The sequence below is a fragment of the Dendropsophus ebraccatus genome, chromosome 3, assembly GCF_027789765.1.
Source record: "Dendropsophus ebraccatus isolate aDenEbr1 chromosome 3, aDenEbr1.pat, whole genome shotgun sequence".
Classification (NCBI taxonomy): domain Eukaryota; kingdom Metazoa; phylum Chordata; class Amphibia; order Anura; family Hylidae; genus Dendropsophus; species Dendropsophus ebraccatus.
This window is the reverse complement of record NC_091456.1, coordinates 139,581,955-139,605,654: the sequence shown is the minus strand read 5'-3', so window position 1 is coordinate 139,605,654 and position 23,700 is coordinate 139,581,955. Positions and strand designations below refer to the sequence as shown.

General features: G+C 43.6%; 1 protein-coding gene across 2 annotated transcripts in view; it reads left to right on the top strand.

Moving 5' to 3' along the window:
- Positions 1 to 23,700, top strand: part of SV2C (synaptic vesicle glycoprotein 2C) — a 141,120-nt gene that overhangs the window by 74,479 nt on the left and 42,941 nt on the right. For both annotated transcript variants that reach the window (XM_069962771.1, XM_069962772.1), the window contains exon 4: positions 398 to 549. In XM_069962771.1, coding sequence (XP_069818872.1) covers positions 398 to 549 — 152 coding nt within the window. The remainder of the gene's footprint in view (positions 1 to 397; positions 550 to 23,700) is intronic.

Genomic DNA, 23,700 nt, shown 5'->3' with positions numbered 1-23,700 from the left:
TAGTGACAGATTCCTTTTTAAAGAGCAGTATGACATTGTTTAATTGAATTACTAAAATATATTTTAGAAAGCGTAAACTTAGACTAGACAGTCTACAACTATCTCAGCTTCAATAGTGTACCTCCAGTTAGACAGTCCCACACGCTCTACACAGCTATGCCGGGCAGTTGGGTTTCTGACCGTAGAATGCCCAATGAGTTCTGTGCATGAGGCCTAATAAATAGAATAGGGTCTGTACAAGGAACTTGTTGAGCATTGGATACCTCAGCTGCGTCTCTTCACACTGGACTGTGCAGAGTGTCTTTTTTGTCGCAACTCGCAATAGTAAACCTGCCTCGAATTGTCTGTCCATTGAACCCAATTAAAAATTGACAAATCTATTTCATAATCTTTATAGGATCGGTGGAGCCCTTCCAACTGCATTTTCCTACTTTTCTGAAGTACTTGCAAGAGAAAAGCGAGGAGAACACCTCAGCTGGTTGTGTATGTTTTGGATGATTGGAGGAATATATGCCTCAGCTATGGCATGGGCCATAATTCCACATTATGGTAAGTTGTATTTTTAATAGTTTAGCAGTAATTATTCAGCGTCAGAGAAGTAACAGAGGTGTTTCACTAGTGAAATGGCCACTTTAATTGGTGAAATCATCTAGCCTTTCACATGTCGCAGATTCTGACTATACTTGTCCAGCACAGTAACTCAGTGGTTAGCAGTGCAGCCTTGCAACGCTAGAGTCCTGGGTTAAAATCCCACCAAGGGAAATGTCTGCAAAGAGTTTGTATTTATCTCTGGTTTTGTGTAAGTTTCTTCCCATACACAAAACATACAGATAGGTAAATTTAGATTGTGAACCCTAATGTACAAAGCCCTAGAGGAGGGGTAAGGAACTTTCTGCCCTCCAGCTGTTGTAAAAGACAGCTTTGGCTGTCCAGGCATGATGGGAATTGTGGTTTTACAACAGCCGGAGGGCCGCATTTGCTATTTGAATTTTTATGAAGAATTATGTTTTTTATGTATTCTTAGCAAAGTTGCAGACATGACAGTGCCACGGTGAAATTTTTCATGTTAAAGCTGATTTGATATGTAAAGTTTAATACAACTTTCATTCTGTCTGATGATGATTCTTGTTTTCATGACTTTATGCTCAATTTAACTTGCCTACTCGCAGAAATGCCACGGGTAGCCTACAGGAAGCAAAATTAATGGAAAAGCACCAAATGTCTTAATGAAAGTTGTGAATGTTAAATGTCCAGATTGTTATGCCCAAAGTGAAATTTAAAATTTTCGGCAGATGTTTTATTATAGGAAAAAAACAAATATAACATTCAGGAAAATGTATTTAGAAGATGCTTATCGAAAAGCGTGGAGGAAATGTGAACAGCATGAAAATAATATCGGACATGTGTTTACTGACTGATCTATAGCTCACGCTGTGAATGAGATTAGTCAGGGGTACAGTCACTCCATTTATTATACCATAACTAAAGCTTTTAGTTACTTGCTAATCTCCCCATTATTGTGTACAGTATATATTTCTATATAGCCGTTAATGGGCGGTAGGGTGGGGCTAAAACATTCATTTTCAGTTTACTTGTATGTAGTTGCAACGAAATGATTACACTAGAAACATACCTAAGCAATACATAAGATTTTAAAGGTTTATATAATATTCTGATCAACAAAATACATCCTTTATTTACCCCCTTGCTGCAAAATGACATCCAGATACATCATGAAAAGCAGCGCAAAGCTGTTCTCCTGTCACTGTCTGATCAGGACTGCAGGGATAATTTTTCCTGTCTGAGGAGGTCTAATAATTACCTCCATGCAGGCAGCTTGGCGATCTTCTCATAGAGTCTGCCTCAGGCAGGTATACCCTGACGAAAATTGTCAGTCCCCCTGCAGACCCACCACAGGTCAAATGAAGGATTGCACAATTCAGTTTTCAATGAGATCCATGAGATGCCTGTGTAATGCACAGAATCCTACAAAGAGACAGATTTTCTTTTTAGGGCCCTACATTTTTTTTTGTTATCATGCTGTAAAACAAAGCTGAACTTACCAGAAATCCAGGTCCAGTCACCTGAAGGCAGATTTTTAGTCTAGAGCTAGTTGAAAAAAGAGGCTAAACACATGAAGTCTGACTTGTACCTAGAGTCATGGAAATTAATCACATGACTGTCTTCTCTGTGAACGCAGATGACCTGGGAAACACGGGACTTCCTGTGTTTAGACTCTTTAGAAAAAAATAAAAATAAATCAGAACCCAGGAAGTGGCCTGTTTTCCAAGATAATAAAAATAATAATGAACATAAAGTGCAAATTTGCTTTATATCACATCTACTGTTGATTTACATTTTGAGGCTGGGTTCACACTACGTATATTTCAGTCAGTATTGTGGTCCTCATATTGCAACCAAAACCAGGAGTGGATTAAAAACACAGAAAGGATCTGTTCACACAATGTTGAAATTGAGTGGATGGCCGCCATTTAATGGCAAATATTTGCTGTTATTTAAAAAAAACGGCTGTTATATTGTAATAAGGGCAGTTATTTACTGTTATATGGCGGCCATCCACTCAATTTCACCATTGTATGAACAGATCCTTTCTGTGTTTTTAATCCACTCCTGGTTTTAGTTGCAATATGAGGACCACAATACTGACTGAAATATACGTAGTGTGAACCCAGCCTTAAAGTTATAACCACAGTGACACTTTAATAGCTAAGAATTAAATACACATATATTGACTCTCTAACTGTGAGTTAACATTAAAAGGGGGACTCCAGAAGTCATAACTGCATGCCCTTGTCAGGAGTGCTTGGAGTTAAAGGGGCATTTGCAGAACCCAGGAGGCCTGCTCGACCACCTGGTGCTACAAATGATGACAGCTCTTGGGGACCAGTGTATTGCAGGAGCGGACAATAGGGCCCCCTGATGTGGTGGGCCCCATAGCAGCTGTTACAGTGGTAGTTACTGCCCAGCCTTTAACTGCAAATACTGTGAGTTACAACTACACAAATACTGTAAATTCACTCTTATTTTAATTGAGTATATGAAATATTATACCAATGAGAAAGCCTTACGTATAAGTAATGGCTTCTTAAAAATCTTCCTTACATTTTCGGTTACTTTATTTCTAGTATCATTCGAATTCAGCACATATATAGCTGAGCAAAAGAAATCATTCTGCTCTTATTTCTACTCTTCCAGCTGGTTTTCATATTGAACTGACAGTTATCTAGAATCTCTTGTTGTGGACAATATCATGACTTTATACGGGGGGGTCAGATTCTTGTTACTTCTCTTGCTGGATCTTGGTACAGGTCAAAAGAAGGTATTATTCAAAGGGAGTCTTCTTACATATTTAAAAAAAAAAATGGTGATTTTTTTCCCCCCCTATTTTACTATCTACAGTATTAATTAAAATAATCCTTAAGGGTGCGTTCACACCTACAGGATCCGCAGCAGATTTGATGGTGCAGATTTGATGCTGTGTTCAGTTATTTAAATGAAATCTGCTGAGGATCTGCAGCGGAAAATACGCTGCGGATCCGGTAAGTGTGAACGTCCCCTTAATCTTGAAGTTTCCATCCTATCCAATATTTGCCTTCTTATCAACACAGACAGTAGTACAGTGATCGGGGACACCATTATATAGATAACAGAGGTGAACACTATAGTTGTTGTTTATAACTCAGCACCCCCCTCACGGTGTAATTACAGCTATAAAGGTCAGTGAGCTAGCCCAGAATAATTTCCCATTCATCTGAATGGGACAGTTCCTGTCTATTGTGGCAACGGTCCAGAGGTCTTGCTGTAAAGTAGATCACTAAATGCTGTTAAAACTGCCCCCCATAACAATGAACAAAAATGTGATTTAAAAAATTACATAATAAAAAAATAAAAAAACAAGATGTACCAGTATCAGGGCCTGATGAATTAAAAAATCTAGGTGATACACTCCCTTTAAAGAGAAACTGACAGCACGGATATGCACATGCTGTCTGTTTCCATTTCCTGATCACATACCAGCACTGCTCTGTGTTGCAGTGGAAAAATCAGAGGCAGTCTGTGCCACTGTCTGTGCCCACACTGCTCTCCAGCCACCGTGGTGTCCTTAGGCCTACTCCCCACCTCCTCCAGAATGATTGACAGCCATCTCATCTTTAGCTGCATGGGATTTTAACATGAGTCAGCTGTCAACCATTCTGGAGGAGGCAGCGAGAGAGCTGGGTGGGTGCTGACAGTGTCATACATCTACCTACATACTGGATCACAGAACAGCGCTAAAGGCATATATGTGATGCTAGTGCAACAGGCGAATGGAAACTGTCAGCATGGATATATGCTTATCCATGCTGTCAGTTTCCCTTTAAGGGTCAATTCAGACAGAGTCTATCAACGCATGATTACTGTATGTGCTGAGGTGGGTCTTGACATATGTGGTAAATGTAAACATTGATCCCAATCTTCCTATGGAAGTATAAAAATGTGCCATTGTTTGGGTGGTATCCATCAGAGTTTGCTGGGGGAATAGCAACTTTTTGGGAAACCACTAGAAACATGTCCTTATAGTAATAGTGCTTTGTGAGAGCACTCTATTACGTTTTTCTAACTTAAAGGGGCCTGTGCTGGTGACAGATTCGTTTTTTAAAAGCTTTTTTCTCTTACTTGATCTTTTCTGATCCAGTGAGAATAAATTTCATTACCCAAGCATTCATATGTATTTCATATAAGTAGATGGCAAGTTTCCGATTTCTGTGGAGGGCATAGCTCTGCGGAGGACCTGACTCTATGTTCCATAAGGGATCATTATGCTCAAGACATATTGATTGCTTTTTAAAGAATATAGGTTTGTAGTACTAGTACCCCATTGTTGCTTTGTAATACTCATCTGATCAAATACTCTCAGGGGTCTATAAGCAATTCCTTGGGCAGAAGGATGTCCTACACAGAACTGGAAATTAACAACCATATATACTTAGCTTTCTTTGCACATACCTTAAAAGTTAGTTAAATTAATTTTTAGAGATAAAGGAAATTTTAGACGTTCTTCTTGGAATATAATTGAATAATTTGTCTTTCTAAAGAAAATAGCCATTAGTGAAACAGCTAGTGTACGCTGAGTCAATGCCATCTCCTGAGTGTTATTACCGAAGTGGCGGCTCTGTATGAAATCATTGAAGCATGATATGCTTCGTTACACATGGCTCAGGACTCCCAGCTTTTTTCCGTCTCGGCAGCTGCTTGAGTGCACATCCAAGGGTTTCTGAAATACAATACACAGCTTCCATTAGGAAGAATGGTTTCTTCAAGGCACACTGGTTTATTTGTCACAGGGGACCTGGAAGGATCAAATGAAAAGTGTACAGAATGGATATAAACCATGCTGGGTTTTAGTGTACATCTCCAAGCTATTTTACTATACAGTATATATTGTTTTTACTGTACATAGGATAGTCGTTTATATAAACCAGAATGCAGATCACTGGAGCTATGGGATGACATGATGTTCTCTTTATTTATTTTACCGGTGCTTTAGGATAGTCAGATTTTCCATTGTTGAGACGGTCAAAGGGCAGATTGACTTGTAAGATACACCTATACTGTACAAAGAATGGCTCAGCTGCGCCACAGTGAGCCACAAAATTGTTGTTTCAGTACTAAGTGTTCTTATAAAGGTGCATAACATTCGTGGCTTTGTGATAGTTGTATAGTAGTTGCCATTGTGTTAGTGAAACGTGGGTCATTGTTCCTGGTTAGAAATTCATACAGTTTGGGGCTGGGTTCACACTACGTATATTTCAGTCAGTGGATTAAAAACACAGAAAGGATCTGTTCACACAATGGTGAAATTGAGTGGATGGCCGCCATATAACAGTAAATAGCTGCCATTATTTCAATACAACAGCCGTTGTTTTAAAATAACAGCAAATATTTGCCATTAAATGGCGGCCATCCACTCAATTTCACCATTGTGTGAACAGATCCTTTCTGTGTTTTTAATCCACTCCTGGTTTTGGTTGCAATATGAGGACCACAATACTGACTGAAATATACGTAGTGTGAACCCAGCCTTAATAGGAAAGTATTATAACTTCTACCAGGCTAAACTGAAGTCCTCTACCTTCTTACATAGAGGGACTTAGATGCACAATTTATTGAGTTTTTATCTCTCCATGTATTCTATGTTCTATTAGTGTCAATTATTCTACATTGTATTTTCAGCAGAAAGGATGAAGAGCCATTACTGACACGTTAGGTGGATATTGACTTATGATGTGTAGCCTTCTTTACCTTTCTGTGTTTGATCTTAGTAATCGCTACCCGCTGTACCAAGGCTGCCACACATGTGATACTGACAGGCAGCCTTTTCAAGTGTACTGTATATTCTAATAAGACTATACATTACAGGGGAGGAACCCTTTTCCATCTGGTAGTATTGCATCAGAGCAGAGGACCAGAAACTGCAGGGCTTAAACAGCTCTGCAGTTCCTGAAACAAATGTAAGGCCCCCTTCACACATCCGGAAAAACCATCCGGATTTCCTATCAGGAAATCCGGACGGATTTCCGGACCCATACACTTTAATTAATCACGGACACCCTTCCGGATTTTTCCGGAAGGGTGTCCGTTCCGGAAAATAGATCCGGGAAAAATAGGACATGTCCTATTTTTATCCGGAATTCCGTCCCGGACGCCCCCATAGAAGTCTATGGGAGCGCCGGAATCACGGGCACTTTCCTGATGTACCTGTGATTTATGTTGGCATACTAGACCATATTATCTCATCAGGAAATCCTGAAGGTTTTTCCTGATGGTTTCCTGCTGTTAAAAGCGGATTACTGTCAGGAAATCCTGATACTTTCCTGATGACATTTGAGGTCTCCTGATCAGGATTTCCTGACAGTAAAAACTGACACGGACGTGTGAATGGGGCCTTAGTGGCAGCAGAGGGGCCCATGTTGCCCCTTACTGCTGCCACTCAAAAATAATACTTTTATATTAATGGATTTCTATCTGTAGCACCCCTTTAATAAATACATTGCTCTTAATATTTCACTCCACTGCCCGATTACCGAGATATCCGCTGACCTGGATCTATGACAGGGGTACTCAACAACTTTTAGTGAAGTACACTCCTATACTAACCACAACTAGGCTGGTCCCTCAGCCCACTACAACATCTCCTACAATAAGGACACTTCTGTATTCAATATAAGTAATCTTTATTCACAAAATTTCATAAAAATATAATTGCACATACAGGTAAAAGAAACCATATAGCCATGCACTAGAGACAAAATGATCCACAGAGAAATAAATAAAGATAGTATTGCACAAGAATCAGTAAACAAGATAAGTAGTGATCTATAAGTAATGATTCATTGCACAATCCCCTTATTGAAGAAGTATTACACAAAAACCCAGTGGCCTAGTATAGTAAACATAAGGAGAACAGAATCATATGTTAGTCATACTACCTGTGGCTTAGCAGTGTGTGCACGCTCCCCTCCAACGCACGTTTCGCGCAAAGCTTTCTCTAGGAGGTTTTAGTGAAGGTCCACTATTATCAGGTAAAGGTCTGAGCTGAACATCAGTAGTAAACATGTTGCTATGTTAACTTTTCACAAACGTTGTTAAACTATTTACATATAGAATTGATGCTTATTAGGAAGAAGACTGGCATTTTTTCTCTCACCAGCCCTCTCTCACCAGCCCTTAAATCGGCCATATTTACAGCTACTGCTAACCTAAAGACGCACCATCTTCATTCACCAATTTGCATCATGATGTTCTAGTTTCTGAAAATCATATTGATATCCCTCGAAAAGACACCAGATTTACTGGCAAGTCTGAACGGGAGGTGGGAGACTAAAAGAATTTAAAAAAAAAATTGTTTCCTTCCCCCTGTTCCTTGGTGCTGCCCCCCTAAAAGGTGCCGCCCTAGGCACCGGATCATGGGTGCCTAGTGGTAAATACTGCCCTGCCCTTATATAGTCCCCCTGTGCGCTCTCCCAGTAGTATATAGCCCCCTGTATGCTCCCCCAGTAGTATATAGCTTCCCTGTGTGCTCCCCCAGTAGTATATAGCCTCTCTGCAAGCTCCTCCAGTAGTATATAGCCCCTCTGTGCGCTGCCCCAGTAGTTTATAGCCCCCTGTAAGCTCCCCCAGTAGAATATAGCCCCCTGTGCGCCCAACAGTAGTATATAGACTCCTGTGTGCTCCCCAAGTAGTATATAGCCCCCTGTGCGCCCAACAGTAGTATATAGACTCATGTGTGCTCCCCCAGTAGTATATTGTCTCCCTGTACACTCCCCCAGTAGTATATAGAACCCTGTGTACTCCCCCTGTGCGCTCCCCCAGTAGTATATAGACCCCTGCTTTGTGCTCCCCAGTAGTATATAGACCCCCTGTGTTCTTCCCCTCCCATATAACCCCCCTGTGCGCTCCCCAAGTAGTATATAGACCCCCCGCTTTGTGCTCCCAAGTAGTATATAGCCCCCTGTGCTCCCCCTCCCATATAGCCCCCTGTGCGCTCCCCCAGTAGTATATGGACCTGCGCTTTGTGCTCCCCAGTAGTATATAGCCCCCCATGCTCCCCCTCCCATATAGCATATAACATAAAAGAAAACACTTATACTCACCTGGGTCCGGGCGTCTCCTCTTCTCTTCCCCTCTTGTGGCCACACTGCAGCGGTCACAAGAGACTGCTCTCCCCTTGTCCTGGCACTGGCGCTCCAGTGACGTCACTCGAGCGCCGGCACCAGAGACAGTGATCGACTTCTTGTGACCGCTGTGGCCACAGGAGCCAATAGCTCCCTCTCTGTCAGTGCTGCTGCACGGTAACACATTTTGAAACTGTATAGGGAGTAACCCTGCAGCCTAGCAATAATTCTAATGCCAGGATAGGCCCCCTGGGATCTCGGCCCACATCACCCACAGACAAAGCAACATAGCAACAATGGCCGCCATACCAAGAAAAAGCATAAAAAAGTGTCTTTCGCCTTTAGTCTCAGATAACAGAGAGCAAATAGGTAGAAATCCACACAAATACCCTATTAACCCCTTAACGACATCGGCGTGGTACGCCCCCGCAGCTTAACCTTAACACAAACGGATGTACATTTACTCCCGATGTTTACCCGTTTGCTGTGTGTAAACACAAGGCGATCGGGTAACGATGGCTGCTGTAACTTACACAGCACCAATCACCATCAGTGTGTATACTGAAGGAGGCCTTGGTGCCACCCTCCAGATCGCCGCTATTAGCGGCGATCTAAGTAAAAATAAATATTTTTACTTTTCTCTGCACCCCTCAGTCAGTTAGCTGAGAGGTGCATGGAAGGTGTGTGTGGTGGGCACCATACTCACCGGATCCCGACGTCGGAGAGAAGATCTGCGGTCCCCGGTGTCCTCTTCAATCTTCGTCGGCTGCGTTCGGCTCCTGTCGACTCTCGTCGGCTCCCGTCGTTTTTTCTTCAGCAATCTTTGTCTAGGTACCTTGTACTGCCCCCTAGCAGCTGATTAGTGTATATAATACACCAATCAGTGGCTTTGGGGTGAAGAGGTAGTTTTTTTGTTTTTTTGCGCCCTTCTGCCGCTGAGTGCTGATCAGCATCACACGTAAGTGCTCCGCTGATCAGCAACTCCTCTTTTTTGGCATAGGGGCTTCCCCCCCCCCTTTTTTTCTATATCCTACCACCGCTGTCTACTGATAAGTACCGCACATAAGTGCTGCATTTATCAGCAACTATTTTTTTGGCGTAGGTTTCCCCCCCCCCTTACTGTTAAAAACATGTATAAAACACTACATTACACTACAGTAGCCCACATTACACATTACATTACTTGAAATAAAGTTTCACACTACACTACATTACATTTACATACCCCCATATACCAATCCCCGTATAAAAATGTCCCAGAAAGTGTTTTCGGTGGAGGAGGCTTATTGCCTCTGACACGAAACAGCCAGTGAGGATGAATGGGATCCTTCTTTCCTCCATTCATCCTCATCATCATTATCATCATCCAGTGATGATGACTATCGACCTAAGCGTCCAAGGAGGATGCCTCGGGCTCCCCCCCAGACACGTCATCCCATCCCGCCTCCTGCCCCCCAGACACATCATCCCATCCCGCCTCCTGCCCCCCAGCCACGTCATCCCATCCCATCCCCTGCCCCCCAGACAGGTGACCCCATCCGGCCCCCTGCCCCCTAGACAGGTGACCCCATCCTGCGCCTGCCCCCCCATCTGGACCCCAGACCCCCAAAATTATCAGCCCCGGATTCCTGGCTTTATGGCAACGGCGGGAATCTAAATTAACTCCACAGGTCTCAGAGAAATAGACTTTTTCAAGCTCTATTTCTCTGGTGACCTTGTAAATTTGATGGTGGCGCAAACAAACCTGTACGCGCACCAATTTATAGCCCAGAAACTCTCCTCTTCTTTTGCTAGGCCAATGGCGTGGACCCCTTGTGATGCAGACGAAATGACAACATTTTGGGGGCTCCTGCTGCACATGGGCCTAGTAAAAAAAAGCACAATTCAGCAATACTGGAGTGGGGGTATTATGTATAATACCCCACTTTACACTATGGCCATGGGACGGTTTCCATTCGAAGTCCTCCTAAAATTCTTGCATTACAATAACAATGCAAGGTGCCCTCCGTGAGATGATCCCTCATATGACCGACTGTACAAAGTACGGCCAGTCATAGAACACTTCTCAGCCAAATTTACTGAGATGTATATCCCAGAGAAATACATCTCAGTAGATGAGTCCCTCCTGAGCTTCAAAGGAAGACTCCATTTCCACCAGTACCTTCCCAATAAAAGATCACGGTATGGCGTGAAACTATACAAACTTTGTGAGAGTACCTCAGGGTACACTTACAGATTTAGGCTATGTTCACACTACGTAAAACTACGGCCGTAGTTCTCGCCGCAGAACTACGGCCGTAGTTTTGAGGGAGGAACGTAGCCTTATTTTCAATGGGATCCCAGCCGGAGCGTACACACATCGTATGAGCTCGGGCCGGGATTCCAATGCGGCGCCGGAAAAAAACTGACATGTCCGTTTTCTGCGGCAGGAATTCAGTAAATTTCGGCCGCAGAAAGACCTGTCAGTTCACACAGTGAAGCAAGCGGCCGGAGCTATGGGAAGCTCTGATGCGGACGCGCGCTTGCTTCCAGGCTGAGACCGCCCATTCCGTGACCCGGCCGGGTCTGAAATATACTGACTGAAATGTACGTAGTGTGAACATAGCCTAAACCTGAACAGGTCCCTAAAAATATCAGATTTAAAAATTTTACAGAAAATTTGGAAAATTGCTGCTAATGTTTTAAGCTTCCTATTTTCTAAAAAAACTGAAATATAGTTTAATAAATGCCGCCAACATAAAGTAGACATGTTGCTAATGCTATTTAATATATAATTTATGTGGTATAACCATTTTCTGTATAAGCAGAAAAGTTTCAAAGTTGGAAAAATGCATTTTTTCACAATTTGTCACGTTATTTAGTTTTTTTTCCATAAAGATTCATTATAAGTATCGACTCCAATTTACCAGAAATGTAAAGTACCATATGTCACGCGAAAACAATCTCAGAATCAGCCGGATAGGTAAAAGCATCCCGAAGTTATTAATGAATAAAGTGACACAGGTCATATTCATAAAATTTGTTTCTGTCTTTAACCCCTTAAGGACAGAGCCTGAAATGGCCTTAAAGGGGATATTCCAAGATTAGATTTTAATACCTATCTACAGATAAGGTAAAAACTATGCATTCTGTAGGGATCCAATTGCTTTAAGGTGGTTATACACCTTCAATAACTGTTTATATAATATCTTTCCCGACCTTTCCATACATAAGAATGTTCGGTATTGCAAAGCATTCCGGTGTTCTATATGGAGAGGGTAAAACCAAAAACGACCCTTTGCCAAAAACCAAAAAATTCTTTAGTCTACAAGGGACACCCAATAAATGCTCAAAACCATAATCTATTGCATATATACCACCAAAGAACACTTCCTTCACATGGAAGAGATATTTGAGCCCACTACAGATAAATTAATCATTAATAAAGTTTATTTGAAGCAATTGTTATAAACAGACACGATTTAAAAAAACTCAATTACATAATATAAACATACAAGCAGGCCTGTATTTAGAGTTCATGCTGCCCTAGGCACTTTGCATGCCGAGGCGCCCCCCCCCGGCGAACTAGTGCCCCCTTCCCCTCGGCACTGGCAGGTTACATGCATGGTGTATACCCTGGCACAGCTGGCAGGCCGGCACTCCAGCACCCAGTACTACTGAGCGGCACCCCCCGACTGTCAGTAGTACTGGGGTGCCCTTTTGCTTGATGCCCGCTCTTCTCATCATCAGACGTGATGGAGGAAGGAAGGAGGGCGGGGACTTAATTTGGGGACAGCTTCTGTCCAGTGTCGGACTGGGGCACCTGGGGCCCACCAATATAGAACCAGTGAAACGCGACATGCTGACCCGCTCCTTTCCTGGATTTATCTGTATCTGTGACAAATCTCAGAACACCCTCCATTTATACAGCTCTCAGGGTATGCTGGGATTTGTAGTCTCTGAGAGGACAACCCTTTAATAAATCACTGTGTGCAGAGTCTCCTGGTGGCTGCAATCTGTGGGTGACAACCATCAGCCCTGAAGGTCCAGCAATACATCTGTCTACACTGTACTACAACTCCTAGCATATCCTGAGGGCTGCAGACTGTCAGTACATGCTGGGAGTTGTAGTGCATGCAGCTGTTAGGTCCTAGGAGGCTTGGTGGAAGATCAGAATACATAGATCTGTGGGGGCTCAGTGCAGGGAAGTGACCCCAGAACATCACTAATAGGGGATAGAACAAAAACATCTACTCCTATCCCCTATTAGTGATGTTCTGGGGTCACTTCCCTGCACTGAGCCCCCACAGATCTATGTATTCCTATATGTCGTATAATGCACCTAGGACCCAACTAGAACAGCTGCAGGCACAACAACTCCCAGCATATCCCGAGGGCTGCAGACTCAGTACATGCAGTTGTAGTGGGAGTTGTAGTGCCTGCAGCTGTTGTAGTTGGGTCCTAGGTGCATCATACACTGGATGCTTTGTGGGAGATCAGAATACATAGATCTGTGGGGGTCAGTATAGGGAAGTGACCCCAGAACATCACTAATAGGGATAGGGGGAGATGTTTTTGTTGTATCCCCTATTAGTGATGTTCTGGGGTCACTTCCCTGCACTGAGCCCCCACAAATCTATGTACTCTGATCTCCCACAAAGCACCTAGTGTATAGGACCCAACTACAACAGCTGCAGGCACTACAACTCCCAGCATGTACTGAAAGTCTGCAGCCCTCAGGATATGCTGGGAGTTTTAGTACCTGCAGCTGTTGTAGTTGGGTCCTAGTTTAAAAGTTTGTGCTAGTGTACTGTAGTGACCGCAGGGCTGTGTCAGTACACTACCGCAAACCATACACTGACCCATTTAGACCCCATTGGTACACAGGCTCTGCACACTATAGAAGTGATTACAGTGCAGTTACTAATGACTCACAGGTGACGTCTTCTCCGATTGCCGTTGCTCACTTTTTTCTTTCTTCTCCATCTGGTGCAGCCATCATGATGACTTCTCCGACCACAACTCGTCTGCAGGCGGGCAGAGCAGGGTGACTGGGGAAGGGAGGCAGCTGGGGGTAACTGGGGAAAGGAGGCAGCTGGGGATGGCAGGAGGAACAGCTGGGGTGACAGGGGGAGGGGGAGAAGCTGGGGAGTAGCTGGAGTGACAGGGGGAGCAGGAGAAGCTGGGGAACAGGGGGAGCAGCTGGGGCGATGAAGGCAGCTGGGGCAATGGGGAGAAGCTGGGGCGACAGGGGGAGAAGATGGGGTGGCAGGGGGAGGGGGATAAGCTGGGGTGACAGGGGGAGGGGGAGAAGCTGGGGAACAGGGGGAGCAGCTGGGGCGACAGGGGGAGGGGGAGCAGCTAGGGGTGGCAGGGGGAGAAGATGGGAGGGCAGCTGGGGTGGCAGGGGGAGAAGCTGGGACGACAGGGGGAGAACCTGGGACGACAGGGGGAGAAGCTGGGGAATGGGGAGAAGCTGGGGAACAGGGGGAGCAGCTGGGGCGACAGGGGGGCAGTCGGGTTAACAGGGAGGGGAGAAGCTGGGGAACAGGGGGAGAAGCTGGGGTGACGGGGAGGGGGAGCAGCTAGGGGTGGCAGGGAAAGGCGGAGAAGCTGGGGAACAGGGGGAGCAGCTGGGGCGACAGGGGGAGGGGGAGCAGGGGGAGAAGATGGGAGGGCAGCTGGGGTGGCAGGGGAGCAGCCGGGGGGGGGGGGGCAGAGGGAACAGCCGGGGGGGCAGAGGGACCAGCCGGGGGGGGGGCGCAGAGAGACCAGCTGGGGGGGATGCAGAGGGACCAGCGGGGGGGGGGGGGGATGGCAGAGGGACCAGCTGGAGGGGGGTACAGGGACCAGCGGGGGGGGGGGGGGGGGTGGATTAGCCGGCCGGCAGGGACAAAGGCAGGCTGGGAAGGAAGGTCCCCCTATGCAGGGCCGGCGTGAGCTTCCGGCACAGACTGTCACACAGGCCGGAAGCTCACATTGCAGCCCCGCGATGCCCAAACTTCCCTGCTCAGCAGCGTGCGTGTGACGTCATCACGCCGCTGCTGAGCAGGGAAGTTCGGGCATCGCGGGGCTGCACTGTGAGCTTCCGGCCTGTGTGACAGTCTGTGCCGGAAGCTCACGCCGGCCCTGCATAGGGGGACCTTCCTTCCCAGCCTGCCTCTGTTCCTGCCGCCCGACTGATCCCTCGGCCGACTGATCACAAGACCCACCGCATGCATGTATGCCGTGCGGCTCCCTTACCCACAGGAACACCCCAACGCCGTTTCGGTACACCCTTCGTCAGAAGTCCTGTGTTTTGAGACTCTTAAATGAGGCTCCACCGGCCCACATGATGTCGGTGGAGTCCCTTATATTGGTTATGGGGACCTTTAATTACAATGATCATAAAACTGGGGATCTCATTTGGCCCCAAATGGAGCAGTGGAGCTTATCCAATGGAATGATGACAAGTTATAATGTTGGGACAACCCCTTTATTACCTGTTGCTCATTGTGACAAATATCTAACAGTAGGTATCAGAAAGGGGCATATATTTCCAAACAGCACATTGTTTTTTCAAGCTATGGATAATCAATCATTCCTGTTCCTAAGTCATGCCTCATGTCATCTCATATCTATGTTATTATCCCTCTCCATCTACTTCAGGCTCATCTGCATAATCATATTGCATAAGCGCTATTGTGTAAAGAATTATAACTGGCATTGCGTGGGCTGAGGTATAATAATCACCCGCTTTCAATGCATTGTAGTATCATAAAAGACATTATCAGAGTGTTTGTATCCTCTTGAGAATCATTTTGCATCCCACAGTTTTTTATGTCCTTCTATGATCTGTTGCTAACTGTCTTTTTGCAGTATATACAGATGCTCTAACTCAATGTTAGCCTACAGTATATAAGGAAACTAGGCTAAATATATGACCTGTCTGGTGCCAAGACTTTACACAATTTAACCTCCTTAAATACATATGTGATTATGACTATGGGGGAGATTTATCAAATATAGTGTAAAGTGAAACTGGATCAGTTGCCCCTAGCAACCAATCAATCAGATTCCACCTTTTATTTTCCAAAGAGTCTGTGAGGAATGAAAGGTGGAATCTGATTGGTTGCCAGGGGCAACTGAGCCAGTTTCACTTTACACCATGTTTGATAAATCTCCCCCATATGGGTATAAAGCATGCTCTGATTGATGTTATTAGATCATTCTTTCAGAATGTGGACATGGATGAAGATGGAATAAATCTTCTTCTTCCAGCCGACAGCTGAAGTGTAGTGCGGAGAGGTGCGGAAACATGCAGTACCCCCAGGGGCGTAGCTAGGGGTTCAGCCTGGGGGGGGGCGAGTGAGTCTTAGTGGGCCCCCAACCAATTATGTTACCCATAGGGAACCTCAGTAGATTACACTTCTTTCTGAATATTAAAGGGAATATTCTACTACATTATTCATAGTGAACAGGGACTGAGAACAGTGGAAAATACTTTTTACATTTCACGTATATAACCGTGTAATAATTAAAGGGATTATCCAGCTTTGCAAAAACATAGCTGTCTTTTTCCAGAAACAGCGCCACTCTCCTCCAAAGCTTGGATGTGGTAGTGCAGCTCAGTTCCACTAAAAGAGAATGGAACCAAGTTGTAATACCACAAACATCATTGAGGAAGCTGTGGCGCTGTTTTCGTTTTTTAATTAGCAATCTATCCATCCATTCTTCTATCTCTTTATCTCATATCTATCTGTCTAATATCTATTGGGCAGCATGATGACTACACATAGCTGATGGTCAATGACCAAATAGGCAACACCCAAAGGTTATACCTGCAATACTAAGAGTAAATGTATAGTACAAATGCTGGGTAATAACAATAAATAGTCCCATGCAGTTCAAGGCAACTATACTAAAAAAATCTATAAACAAAAAAGCCAGATTACTACAACATAACTAAATGGAATAATTACTTTACTAATTCATAGAAACAATACATGACAATACATTACAAATGTAGGAGAAATCAGCCCCGATAATGATGGTGTAAAGGGTATAGGAGAACAGCCAATTTATGCCTCCATGTAGTATTTAGACCCAATATTAGCCCTCATATACTTTGCAGGGTCCCTCTGTGCTCTCATATAGTAAAAAGGCCACAATCTATACCCTAAAATAGTTGATTATCCCCCCTTGTTCCTCCATATAAAGGATAGACCCTCCCTGTGCATCCCCATATAGTAGTCAGGCCCCTCTGTACCTTCTTGTTGAAATTCAGCTTCTGTGTGCATCCATATGTAGTTAGGCCCTCTAAGTAGTTAGGGCCCTCTATGCCCTCATATAGAAGTTAGTCTCCCCTCTGTGCATCTATCTGGTATTTAGACCACTCTATGCAGGCAACGGTAGTATCCTTCATGTAGGCATCCCCTCCAGCACCATCTCATGTAGGTAATCCCCTGGTATGTATTCCTCATGCAGCCACCCCCTTTCCCAGCAATTATCTCCACCACCACTGTGAGTAGACTGTACCTCCAAATTATGTACCCCCTTTTCAGTTAGCCAGGAGTTAGCCCCACCCACCTACATATGTCTCCTCATCACTCATGTTCCACAGCTCTAAGGGAGGGAACTGCTTCTTGTGGTCACAACAGTGATTTGCTGGGTGGAGAGCCAATGCTCTCCTCACCTTGTCAATCACCCTGCTGCATTCAACTGTATGTTCTCCTTGCATACAAGCGCATACAGCTAAATGGCCAGACACATTTGGTAGCCGTGTGGGCCCCCTAGGAGCACGGGTACCTGGCCAGGGGCCACCTACAGCCAATTTGTTAAGTCTGTCTGCAAAAGCAATAGCTTTTGCGGGCAACATTAACTGGCCAAATCTTCAGTGGGCCCCCTCCTTGTGTGGGCCCGGGAGCGGCCGCTCCCTCTGCCCCCACCAAATTACGCTACTGAGTACCCCTATACTCATTGTGTTTTGTGGATGGTTGAGTAATGGTGTTGCCATCAGAGGTATACTATGGTACCCTCTGCCCAATGCCACCCTCTGCTTTTTCACGGGGAGGGTGAAAAACAGGGCTGTGAGCAGTGGCGTAACTCTAATGATCACAGGGTTTGCAGCTCCTCAAGTTAAAGGGGCTTTCTGAATTAATTTTTTTTTTTTTTGCTGATACAGTGCTTTAATAAAGTTTCATAACTTTATAATATAACTTCATTAAAATAAATGTATAGTTTTAATATACATATATACTTCCATTCACACACCATTCTTTTTAAGTAAAGAACAGACTCTGATTGCAATGAAATCAGCGTCCAGTCTTTACTGCAGGGGGCGGCATTGCATTGAAGCATTTAGTGAACAGCGTCTGGAAATAATAGCTGTTCACACAATGTAATGTGCGGCGGACGCAAATAACATTGAAGTGAATGTCTAATTGATTTGTGGGCACACCTGACGTTGCCCACAAATCAATAGTAAAAAAAGAAACGTTCTTGCAGCTATGCTATGCAACGGACGCTGTTAAACATAGTGTGAACATAGCCATTGACTGGCAGTAGTAAAGGGCAACACGGCCCTCTCCGCTGCCACCAACCTTTTTTCAGGAACGAAAGGGCTCTGATCAAGTGTTGCTGCACAGCGGTATACAGAGTAGGGTCCCTTTCCCCCCTTGAACTATACTGTATATTTATATATGCACTACCCTGGGGAAGACTGCCTGACACCATCACTGTTTGTGGCAGCAGCCTCTGCACAGCGACTGGTGATTGCTACCAATATCTCTCAATGCCCCATCTGCCTTCTCACAGCGTGACTGACAACCGTATCTCAATCAGGTTATGAGGAGGAGCAGGGGGGTTGTGTGGTAGCGGCCATCATCTGTGTGATAAAATGCATGTATACAAGTAATATAGAAATGAAGTCAACCTCTGTGTATGTGGATGGCGTACAATGAATTACTCTCTAGTCTTCTTTGTTCTCCTCCAGGTGACCTGGCTTAACCAGCACCTGTGGTATACCAAGGGAACCTCACTTTACCGTCAGCCAGGCACTGTAATCACTGGGTCCTGGGAGAAGTTTAAAGGATTACCAGCCCCCTTCTATTACCACTGCCATGTACACAGGCGAGGTGCCCATTGGGTTGGTGACATGAGAAATGCTGGTGCCTCCTGGTGGCATGCTGCAAAAGGGCCAGGGCAAAATTGTCAGAAGGGGTATTGAGCAGTTGTATTGTCAGTTCACATAATTTTTGGGTGTGTGGTCATGATGCACACGCTTATACATATGGGAAGTAAAGTATTGCATCATTTCTAGGTGGAAGAAGGGTGTGTCCGCACTACAGAAATAACGCAGATAACTTGCTGCGTATTGGGCCGCTCGTCCCCACGCGCTCCCACTTCACTTTGTGCCGGTCCCATAGGCTCCATTCTATGATCAAGTGAATTCTTTGGGCGGACGGCGGAATTTGCCTGACCATAGAATGGAGCCTATGGGATTGACGGAAATTTGAGCGGGAGCACGGGGGGTGAGGTGGAACGTCAGAATCTGCAGCAAGTTGATTTCCGTATTGTGGACATAAATTTTAAATTAATGGAAAGAAGTGGTCTTCAAGGACACAGACACAAACGAAAATAAAGGTGCACGTGCTTATGGACCACAGGGTCCTCTGCTGCCCCACGATGCTTATGGTAAAATATAAAGTCTCCCACGTTGTTACCCTTGCAGAAAACTGACAGACTGATGAAACTGGAAGCACACATAAGTATGGCATAGCTTTATACAAAACTGGTCTGTGTATGAGACCTTTATTAAAGACCTAGAAAGGGATTACATAGAATGTATTCTGTCAAGCACAATAATCAGATGGTATAATCAAGTTTTCCCTTTCATTCTGATAGACATTTGACCTGTACTCTGTATTCTGTGTTTACTGTCTGGCAGAATTGTAAGGTTCTTTGTGTTGACTGCCCTAGTGTCTAATATGGAACCTCAGTGTGGTTTATTCCTTTTGTTTGTGTGCACTTCCTGCATTTATGGTGCGTCCCTTTGATACCTGCTCTCGGTGCTTTTGAAAGATATTGTCCTTTAATCTTATTAGCTGTTTGTTCTCTCTGTGTTTTATTATTTGTAGCTGTGTCCTTAGTTGGCCTTGGCTGACTCTATCTTTGTCTTTGCTTTGAGATTTAGCACTAAACCTGGGCTTTTGCTTTTCTTAGCTGTTACAGATAATATAACAGAACACTATGCAGATAAGAGATTGCCTTTTGTCCCAGTTTATCAGCTACAGTTTACTAAATAACTTTTACTTAATAAAATCAGATACTGACTCAAAATTATTTTCTCCTTGTCTGTTTTTATTTTCCCATTGCAAATTTGCTTTATTGTTTCTTCCGTACGTGGTTATGGGGGCAACCATCTTTGCTGAGCTGTTTTTAACAGCATTTAGAGATATGCTTTACAGCAGCCTCATGCTGACTCATTGGCTTCTATTAAAGAGTATTGTAGGAATGCCCTGTGACCTGTGCGGAGGCCATTATGCAGGGAGGAGTAACATTGTGTTCATCACCGATTGTGAATGGTGTATCATGTGTTATTTACTGTACGTATAGTTGTAATCCTACCTGTGATAAATGCTGTATGTGGCGTGTCAGACACACACACACACACATATATATATATATATATATATAATTTATTTATTTTTTTGCCTTTTTTTACATCTTGCCCATGAAAATTCTTTGGCACCCCTGGCGTGTTCATACAGTGTTGTGGTATCCTAGATTCGAATCCTTGTCATAAAGGCTGATGAGGCAGCTGCTATGGGGCCTATGAAAGAGGGGGAGCGGCTTAGATTGGAATAATCTGGGTTCCTATTAAGTGATAAGACTCTACAAATAACTAATACAAAGTTAGTAAATATAGGAAAAAACAGAGGACCATGCTGCCTACTACTTCTAGAAGTGATGAGCTGCATCCAACTTCTCCGGGCAACGGAAGTCAAATTCTGAGTGTTCAGTTTCGGCCAAACCCGAGCGTTTGGCAAGTTTGCCCAACATTAGTATACATATAAGGGGAAAATGGTGGAAAGGGAACAACCTTATTAATATATTTTACACCCTGCCAGGAGTTCGGGGGGAGGTGGGGATGATTTGGATATAAGAGTGCTGTCATACTTACTGTTCGTGAAGTTTGTGCACACGTTTGCACAGGAGAATCATACTGATAGGGTTTATAGTCAAAGTACATCTCATTTATGGCAGACAGTACATATATATCCTGGGGGCGGGCATTTTTCTACTAAGGCTTGTGTCATTATTTTGTTGTCAGAGATACAAAAAGAGTTAAGTGCATAGCACCTTACTTAACCCTTTGAGGACCAGGCCCAAAATCACCCAGTGGACCATGCAAATTTTCATTTTTGCATTTTATTCTAAGAGCTCTAGCACTTTCATTTTTCTATTTACAGGGCCATGTGGGGGCTTGTAATTGGGAGTAGTTGTACTTTGTAATGGCATCTTTCATTCTACCATAACATGTATGATGGAACCCCAAAAATATTATTTATGAAGATATAAATTGGTGAAATCGTAAAAAAGAATGCAATATGGTAACGTTTGGGGGGTTATATAAATTTTAAGTAAATTCTTTTTTTTTTGCCATTAATTATTAATAAAATGGGCCTATTGTGACGCTTATAACGGATTTATTTGTTCACCTACTGTATGTGGTGTCATTTTTTCCGCCATGATCTCTAGTGTTTATTAATACCATATTTGTGAAGATGGGAAGTTTTGATCACTTTTTATTAACTTTTTTAATATATAATGTAACAAAAAATCGGTAATCCTGTCACTTTTTTCGCTCTTTTAGTTTACGGCGTTCGCAATGACGCTTGTTATATTTTAATAGATCGGACAATTACGCATGCTACGGTATATTATATGTTTATTTATTTATTTTTATATGTTTTTTTATATAATGGGAAAGGGGGGTGATATGAACTTTTATTGGGGGAGGGGCTTTGGGGTAGTGTAATAAAGATTTTTACTCTTTTTTACACATTTTAAGTCCCTTTGGGGGAATTTTACATACATTTGTTTGATTATTCACACTGATCATTGCTATGCCATAGGCATAGCATTGATCAGTGTGATAGGCGATCTGTTCATTGGGGCTGCCTGTGCAGGCCCAGTGAGCAGATCGCCGATCGGACCACGCAAAGGCAGGTGAGAGACCTCCACTTCAGGGGTCCTGATCGTTAAGTGACAGGGGACTCCCTCTGTCACACTTAAACGTCACAGCATTAAGAGCTTAATGGCACGCTGCAGCGTTATCGCTGCAGCCTGTCATTAACGGTGAGGCCCCCACCTGCTATGAAGCGCGCTCCGCCCCACCTGACATCCTCAGCACTATGACATTCAAATATAAAACCTCAATGACTGTATATAATAATTATTTTAAGATCAATGAAATCCTAGTATTTCCCATACCCATATATGTGTATACAGTAATATTTATCGTTCGTCTTAAGTCTGATATAAATACATCCTAAAACGTGTGTAATAAAAAAAATACAAATTTGAGATGTCCAGAGTTGATATATGTCTCTGATCCCCATGTCAACATGCACATGCCTTTACAAGATCATCAAAACTAAAGGTCCATAAAATGTCTCCATTAGTAGTAAAAGGGACCCCCCTCCCCTAAAATTTACAACCAGCATATATTATTTCATTGGTGTGGGAGAGGGTAATAAAGAAAGAACATTGTGGTGAGGCATGTAAAATAAAAAATAAAGTCAATATATTCACTTATAGTATCAAGAAGGCCCCCAAAGAACCTATCATCATGTAGGAGATAAGCAGTATTTGGAATTTAGTAAAACTGTATGCCTTGGTTATGACTATGGTAGATTTTATATTGTTTAGACACTTCCTTGTCTGTGAGCGCCATTTCATTTAGCCCATGAACATCTACTGCATTTAAAGGGTGTAGTTGTCGTCATCCAGTGAATTGTCTGGTACATGATTCCTCAAGCTACACTGTATATTTTGTGTCCAGAATAGCAAAATTGCCCCCGCATTAATGGTCCCTGCCAGCCTGTACAGTGACAGGTTTGCTGCTGATTCATGGGAAATTTTATTTCTCTCTCAGTGTAAAGCACTCTCACTGAATAGCAGCATTGAACCAAACTCAATCAAGGACTCTGCAAAGCCGAGGGTCTATAAATCTCCCCAGCCGCTGACTCAGTCATCCATGGAGTCAGTTCCATCGCCTCACGTGACCACATTGTTCTAATGAGATTTTTTCCAGCGTCAGCTTATCATTAGCTCCTAGAGGGTATTTATGCAGCAAAAGAGCATCATACAGAAGATCCTTTTCTGGGATAATACAGCATACATGTAAACTGTGGAAGAAAGACAGTATACAGACTATGGCTATGATCACACAACATCTTTTTGTTGCCCGTCTCACAGCGATTTTTTTGGGACAGCTGTCATTCCAGCGCCAACATTTTTTATGCAAATTACATCCATCATTTGTCCAAAAATGAACAAAGCCTATAGGAGCAGCAGGGGTATATTAGATTGTGACCCCCTGATGTGAATGCTGAAAGCCACTTAATAAGTCACATTTCCTTCATTTTGTTTTCCAGCCACATAATGCCCCAAAATTACCTTAGATGCTCACGGGCTCCACAGATACAATTAGTGTGCCAGTCGCAGACACTCCAAATGCCGGCCATACTGCTTTTGCCTGTATCCATGTTTTCTCGGACTCCTTAGGGCTGCATAGATCTTATTCAGTATTCAAAAACTGAACAATGCGACTAGAACATGCTCATCTCTAGATGTCATACATGAAGTTGCAATAGTTGGCTTTTAGGTAAAGTGACCCTGCCAACAAAACAGTACCAATACGCACAATTAAATTTCCCATACTTTTCCGTTTATCAGGTAGGATGCAAAAAGTATATAAAACATAATAAATGTAGAGTTTAGCAGGTGCACTCATTTTTCGGTGTGGTTTGCACCAGAATTCTGCAATAGTAAACTTAAA